Genomic DNA, 7,513 nt, shown 5'->3' with positions numbered 1-7,513 from the left:
ATATATATAAAGTATAAAATCTTCCAACACCGGGCTGGATAAAAAACAGTCGTTTATTGCTAAAAGATCATAATAAGCAATAAAAAGTAACCGTTTAAAGCATATCTACCTAATCTAAGCTCTCGCTGGTCCTCGGCCAGCGTCATCAAAGAAAGCATTGAAGGTTTGAAAAACCGTTGGTAAGCCTGTTTGGTTCCGCGCTCTGCTCATTGGCCGTGTGATGGACCTTGCTCTAGCCAATCGTGATTGTTCTGACTGTCTCGCATCGCTTCCCTTGCAATCCGGTCTTACTGTCCCCTTTTAAAAAAAATTCTCCTCCCTATTCTGTTTTGGTTTGACTACCTTAACTGATCTTGTTTTCTTTTGCTGTTCCCAGTGGCGTAGCGTGGATTGTCAGCACCCGGGGCAAGGGAAGTAATTTGCGCCCCCTAACCCGTGGATTTTAGCACTCGAGTCTCTTCCACTAGATTCGTTAAAGAAACCCTTACCCCCTAAGCACATGTATTGTTTGTTATGAAAATACTGATGTAATTAAAGTAAAATGCATCTAATGCACCCCCCCAGATGTTGCACCCGGTGCGGCCGGGGCCCCCCTGCACCCCCCACGCTACGCCACTGGCTGTTCCTCATCCAATGTCATAGCTGTTGGCATTTGTATTTCCTTGCTCTCTGTGTCCTCCTTGCCTGTGATTGGCCATTCTGTGCATATATATATATCCATCTACCTTTATATACATACAGTACATACTTACACACAGACAGAAGAAAGAAAAAGATCTCTCTCTCTCTCGTTCACTGTCTCTGTCTCTCTCTCTCCTCTATACTACTTAAAGACAGTATTGGATGAACGAGACTCAGGTTCTAACCCTCTCTCACCTATCCAGAAACTCTCTGAATGACCCTAGGCTAGTCCTTGCCTCTTGTCCTTCCAGGCCTGACAAGTGGGAAAATGATGTTCAACTAACCTGCAGTGGAGCACTGGGATTGATTACGGTTAGTGGTGGGATTCAAATAGGTGAACAACTGGTTCTCTGTGTGGATGCCACTTTCGGAAGTCCATTCCGGGCCTGGGCAACAAAAAATTAGCTACCAGTTCTGCCGAAGTGGTGCAAACTGGCTGAATCCCAGCACTGATTATGGTCCAAATGAAAACAAGGACACCCTTTATTCTGCAATGGAACAATTTGGAAGGGGGATGTGTATATGTTCCTGATGGGCATATAGTTCGTCCTCAAAGGCTTCTAGAGAAGCTAATTGCTTTATAGGTTTCTGGTAGCCTGTGAGAGCAGGGCATGCTTTGGGAAGCAAATTGTTCCAAGTATGGAGAGCTGCTGCCAAGCTGATCGACCATTAGGTGGTAGGTGGGGAACTGTAATAAGTGTTGTCTGCATCAGATAGGGAGAGGGTCCTTGTGGAAGGTGGTCTATTAGATTCCCAGGCACTGGATTTTTCATTTAAGTCAATGACTGATGTGATGCAATGTAGTGAGGAGGTAGACTCTCAGGAGGGAAGGGGATGCATTCCAGAAAAGTAAGAGGCAACTGACCCCGGATATCATGTGTGAGAGAAAGAGGGTGAAGACAGCTCCTTCCTAATAGTTCACAGAGTATATTGTAAATGCATATAGAAGAGTTTTCAGTCTAGCACAATTGTACCTATAGGTGTGAAAACACTAAAGAACTCAGGTTGGAAGAATCAGCAGGTGTCATTCTTGGTTTTAGGCCTGACACTGTAAATCAAAGAATCCCTTGGCATATGTGAAGAGGACATGGTTGAACAGATGATGATACTGTCTCACATCATTGACCTAAGGCATTTTGGAAATCCTCAAGTCTGGATCACATGAAGAAATTTTGCCAACATATGCTGGTTACTTCCAAATCCAAACTTGATACCTCTGGGATGAAGCTGATTGACAATCATAGTACACAGTCTTCCTTTTTATGAAGATGTCACTGAAATGCACTGGTTGAACGCAACTTTTTCACTATGTTTACAGATGCAAAATGGTATGAGTGCTTTCTATTCTCAAAGAGTCCTGCAAAATAAGCACATCAAGACTTCCTAGGGGCTTCTCTTAGATAGGAATTGCCTAGGAATGCTCTTTCTTTCTGAAATGGTACAAACAAGTTTTATTTCCTGGTTGACAGGATGTCATCAGCACAACATGTCTTCTTTTTCACTTTTCTTAATGCTTGTACTACATCAGTAATGTTCAGTGAGATTATCAGCAGGAGTGTCACTGATGGAGGGCAAAGCTAAGATAAACAAGCACTCTCTTCAGAGTTTGGGATAATAATTACCCAATGTTGTAAGGTGCAAAGAAAGCTGGTGAAATTTGCTAAATAACAAAAAAGAAAATTGAAAACAAGGGATACAAAGACAGTATCAGTTGCTTGGAAACCAAATCTAATATGCATCTCTGTGTCATAATAAACCTAAAGAATCAACTTTTCCATACTGAGCAAGTGACATTTAAGAGATGCAGGAGTTCATTTCAATTTCTTCTGAGACCATCTCACCCTCAAGAGGTTCTTCCTTATCAGGATAATCCTCAGATGTCACTCTGATGTAAACCTGCCAAGTCTTCAATCTTTTCATGTAAGAGCAGAGGGCATCACTCGGATGTTAACCCAAGTCTTTTCTTCAGGGGATATTGTTACCATGGCAACTTATTTTTCACCATGTCTGAAAGGAACTTCCTCTTAGGTGAAAGTGAGTGGAGAGAGCAAGTACTTATACAATAGGCTGGAAAAGCAGATGACCTTACAAAGAGGTGAAGCTGGACAGGATAGGGATTTATGAAACAAGAGGAGGTGACCTCTAAAATCCATCTTTCCTAACAGTGCATGAAATATCAGCTACTTGGGGCTCTTCACCTGTTTTGTACCTCAGTTTTGATCAACTTCATTTGTGTTGCCAGCGGCAAAAAAAAAGAATTTCTGGGAATTGTGGTCCCAAGCATCCAGGGATGCTATATTACAGCTCACTACAGAAGAAGAGTTGATAAGTGTTAAAAGCTATATGGCTGAAACCAGTGCTTTTTTTTGTAAAAGAAAAAGGTGCCGGAACTTACACACGTCATAGAACCTGCCTTGTCTACCCTACAAGGTTCCATCCAAAAAAGGTGCCGGAACTCCATTCTGAGCATTCTATGAGAAAAAAAAGCCCTGGCTGAAACTAAGATGGAGAGGGAGGTCTGAGGATCCTATTGCAGCAGAGGACAAATAGCCACAGTGAAGGGAGACCGGACTGGAAGCATTGGACTAGCCTTCAGAAGAAGCAGGAGCAGCAACCCTCACTTCTAGCTCATCTACCTGGGAATGGGAAGCTAGCTTGTTGGAAACTGTCAGCCTCCTGGATAGACCAGACAGGAAACATAGCAAGATGAGCTAATTCTACTTTATTGTAAGGCTAGATTAACAGAATCTTACAGATTCAAAAGTAGAAATCCCCCACCATCTCTCACCACCTGATCAGTTAGGCTGGATCCTTCCTAACTGTCTTTCTTTGCTTGTTATTCAGCTATGGGTTCCTCCCCCTTTTAACTGTTCTTTGTCTAGATCTCTTTGTCTACATCTCTTCCCTTCATTTCCCAAGGCCATTCTCACCTACTATAACAGACACAAAATTCTGATTGGTAAATGAGGACCATGGCCAGGAGGTCTTTGTCCAACTTCAGCTGTAATTTCTAGGGTAGCTGTGGCCTCCTGGACCATCGGTGATTATTAGGCTCTGCTCTAGCTAGTTCTAGCTACCTAGACCCCCACCATTAAATAAATGAGAACCAAATGAATTGTGTCCTGCAGCTGGAGAGAAAGACACATCCTTCATTTTTCAGAACTCAAAGAACTTCTTGATATTTACCCCTATTAGTAGTCTAGGCAGGGAGCCGGACCCAACTCAACCCCTGACTTTTTTATTCCTTTAATTTGCTACAGAAGTGAAGCAAATTGCTAATAACCCAACCAGATGGCTGGCACGTGAATGCACTACCTTCCCGTTTGCAATTAGATGAGAGAGCTTGGCATTCATGCAGAGACCATTTTACATCCCTCTCCCCCCCCCCCACCCACCCCTTTGATACTTTTGTCTGAAATTGCTGGCAGATCTCATCTGCGGGAGAAGCTGATGGAGGGGGAAATGCAGGCTGTCTCTTGAAAGTGCCATTATGGTGTCCACTTTGGCATTAGGGGTGTGTCACAATTTGCTCCTGGCTGATTTTAGAGGGAGGAGATTTCTGCCAAGTTGGATGAACAAGAGCACACTGTGTGATGTGAAAGGGGAAAGTTTTTGATGCCTTCAGAACAATTGCAATGTGTGAGTTTCAGCCGAAGCTTGGTAATAACTATGTGTCCTGCAAAAATACACCAGGATCAAGATGAGAACATTCCTGGGACAAGGATATCCATTGGCAGTTTTTATTCCTTTATGATGTCATTTTTCTTGGAAGACAGTGAAAAGAAAAATGCTGATAATTCAATTGAACAGACATAATATATATTAATATAGATAGTGCTACTAATAATAGACTACTTGAACACCATTGGCATTGACAAATTCACCATCAGTCAACTGCAAAGGGCAATGTTACTTGGAACACCTTATATCTTGTGCTAATACCTCTAACATCATCAAACATCAATATCAGCCTATCCCAGCTCCTTGGGAAGGACTTGATAGGTGGATAAAAATGCCAAGTTCAGTCTGAAAATCTGGTTGACTGGGCAATGAACCTTAACAATAATAATAAAGATAGCACTTAGACTTATATACTGCCCCATAGTGCTTTACAGCACTCTCGCGGTAGTTTACAATGTCAGCATATTTGCCCCCAACAATCTGGGTCCTTATTTTACCAACCTCAGAAGGATGGAAGACAGAATAACCTTCAGCCGGACAGGATAGAACTCCCGGCAGTGGGCAGAATTAGCCTGCAATATTGCTTTCTAACCACTGCGCCACCACAGCTCTATTAATATTAAGATGCTTTTCCGGTTTTGGCTTGAACTTCGGCGGACGCATTTAGCCATGGCCAAGTCCAAGAACCATACCACACACAATCAATCTCGCAAATGGCACAGAAACGGCATTAAGAAACCCAGGTCACATAGATATGAATCTCTGAAGGGGGTGGATCCCAAATTCCTGAGGAATATGCGCTTTGCAAAGAAGCACAACAAGAAAGGGCTGAAAAAAATGTGGGCTAATAATGCTAAAAACGCTAAATAACCATCCTGCTTCTCTATGGCAAAGTGAATTACCTTGCTTAGTAATTGGGTGACCATTTTTCCATGTACCGTCTTTCACTCAAAAGTATTAATATTAAGATAGTAATATTAATATTAATAGATAGTACTTAATAGGCTTACTCGACAGATACTGTATTGTATATCACACAGTTTTTTAAATGGATTCTTACAGTGAGAAAGGAACAAAATCATTCTTTCCACGCTAGTGACACATGAAAGGCAACTTCTAGCATTAGCCACTGAGAGATAGCAATTAATTTTGGGAAGGTTAGGAGGAATATGGAGACCTAGAACATTGTAATGCTCAGCTTCTATTTTCCATTCTTGCACGCTAGAGCAGAGGTCCACAACCTTTAGGGCACCAGGGACCGGTTCCATGGAGAAAGTTTTTTCTGCGGACTGGAGAGTGTGTAGTTTTGTGTGCTGCCTGCATCCCATGGATGGGGCTTTGCTTGTTTGTGCAGACCAGTTACTGGCATGCCGCAGCCCAGTACCGGTCCACAGACCGGGGGTTGGGGACCCCTGCAATAGAGCATCTCTGATTTAAATCTATATATGTTACTTATTTCCAACAAGATCAACTTTCTTTCCAGTTTCAAGCTTGGCAAATTTTGGCACAAGGCTGCCCTATTTTTTCAGGCTCATAAAACTCTACAAAGCTGTCAGAGCTAGTGACCATGGATGGATTTAAACCCATCCTATTGATAACATTATCTGACACAGTCATCATCTTTCACCGTAAAGCTGGTCAAAGTGTTAAATATTATTAACTTTAGTGTGAACACCTGCCCTATCAATCCCAGCCTTCAACCTGACATTGTTGGCTTCCCTCCCCCCCCACATGTCTTTGGCAAGTATCATCTTGTCTGTTTCAAAGGAGCATTATGTTTGGAGTGTGTGGATCCAAAAGAGGGAATCCTATGTAATGTGCTGCTGCTCTTGTGAGTTTTATGAATGTCATTTGGCGGACAGTTGTTTTGGGCGTACAGGTTTTCCTAGTTACTACAGAGACCTTATCCACTCAAGCTGGCTGTTAGTTGTCTCACCCAGGAGGAATTTTGTAGATGGATAAAGTAGACCTGGGTTGGGTAAGATAGGATGCAGTTAGACATTTTACTTGATCTCACCCAGAATTATACTTGGAATTTTTTTTACATGCAAATCCTATTCTCTGTCACTGAGCTAAAACAGAAGTGTGGGTCACAGCAATTCGGTGTCGGTTAAAAGCAACAATCCAAAGCATTGGATCCACTTTGAGTGATGGTATTTGTGATGTTATTTCCTCCTAAATTAAATTTGGGGGAATTTTACTAATCACTTGCTTTAAATTGGAGAACGCACAGTGGGAGCCTAGAAGACTTTTCATGTCTTATCGAGATTTAAAATTGACTGTGGTCAGGGCTGCTGCTTAGTTGGAGGGAGACATATGAAGATGTATATTTAGTACTTTAAGCTTCAGTACGGATTAAGGTACCAATTTACCCCACCAAAACTTTTTTAAAAAATGGCAAAAAGGGTTGAATTTTTGACTATACCTGGCAAAAGGGATTCCAGGATGGGTACTTTTTGAGCCCTTGCCATAGAAAGCAATAGGTAATGGAGCAATGGGCCTATAATTAACCCTTTAATGCTTATCAGGGTCCCCGTGTTCCCTTTTTTGTGCCTTGATATAAACACCAATTCAATATTTCAACTGGAGATGCGTCTCCTTTATATCTTTATTTCCCAAAATAATTTCATGACCCCAGGTAGATTTCAGTATTTCCACTTTGCCTTTTGCTAAAGGGTGGTAAAAACAAGAGTTTCCCTTCCTACTGCATTGTAATAGAGTAAATATAAAATTTTCATGTTTTATTTTTCTGTCTGACTCATGAAATCTGCAGATTTGGGCAACTTTTTATACCATAGAAAAGAAGCCGACATTTTCACAGATGTCTAGTCTTTCTTTGCTCTCTCTTACATCAACAAGAGATGGATTAATCAGAGGTTATACTGATTACAGAGTTGGGAGGAAAACTCTTGGCTAATTAGGTAAAGGTAAAGGTAAAGGTTCCCCCGCACATGTGTGCTAGTCGTTTCCGACTCTAGGGGCCGGTGCTCATCTCCGTTTCAAAGCCGAAGAGCCAGCGCTTGTCCGAGGACGTCTCCGTGGTCATGTGGCCAGCATGACTAAACGCCAAAGGCGCACGGAACGCTGTTACCTTCCCACCGTAGTGGTCCCTATTTTTCTACTTGCATTTTTACGTGCTTTCGAACTGCTA

General features: G+C 42.1%; 1 protein-coding gene across 1 annotated transcript; it reads left to right on the top strand.

The window, feature by feature from the left end:
- The first annotated feature begins 4,995 nt into the window (after positions 1 to 4,995).
- On the top strand, positions 4,996 to 5,315 carry LOC310644734 (large ribosomal subunit protein eL29-like). The gene has a single exon (XM_083370020.1). It carries the CDS (start codon positions 5,032 to 5,034, stop codon positions 5,230 to 5,232), a length of 201 nt encoding a protein of 66 aa, XP_083226146.1. The 5' UTR covers positions 4,996 to 5,031; the 3' UTR covers positions 5,233 to 5,315.
- Positions 5,316 to 7,513: the final 2,198 nt, after the last annotated feature.

The sequence above is a fragment of the Vipera ursinii genome (assembly GCF_947247035.1).
Source record: "Vipera ursinii genome assembly, chromosome: 9".
In the NCBI taxonomy this organism is placed as follows: Eukaryota; Metazoa; Chordata; class Lepidosauria; order Squamata; family Viperidae; genus Vipera; species Vipera ursinii.
The sequence above is the reverse complement of the archived record's forward strand: the minus strand, read 5'-3'. Positions and strand labels throughout refer to the sequence as shown.

Excerpts from the sequence above, each read along its gene's own strand:
- LOC310644734 (XM_083370020.1), top strand. The coding sequence starts at position 5,032 with ATGGCCAAGTCCAAGAACCATACCACACACAATCAATCTCGCAAATGG.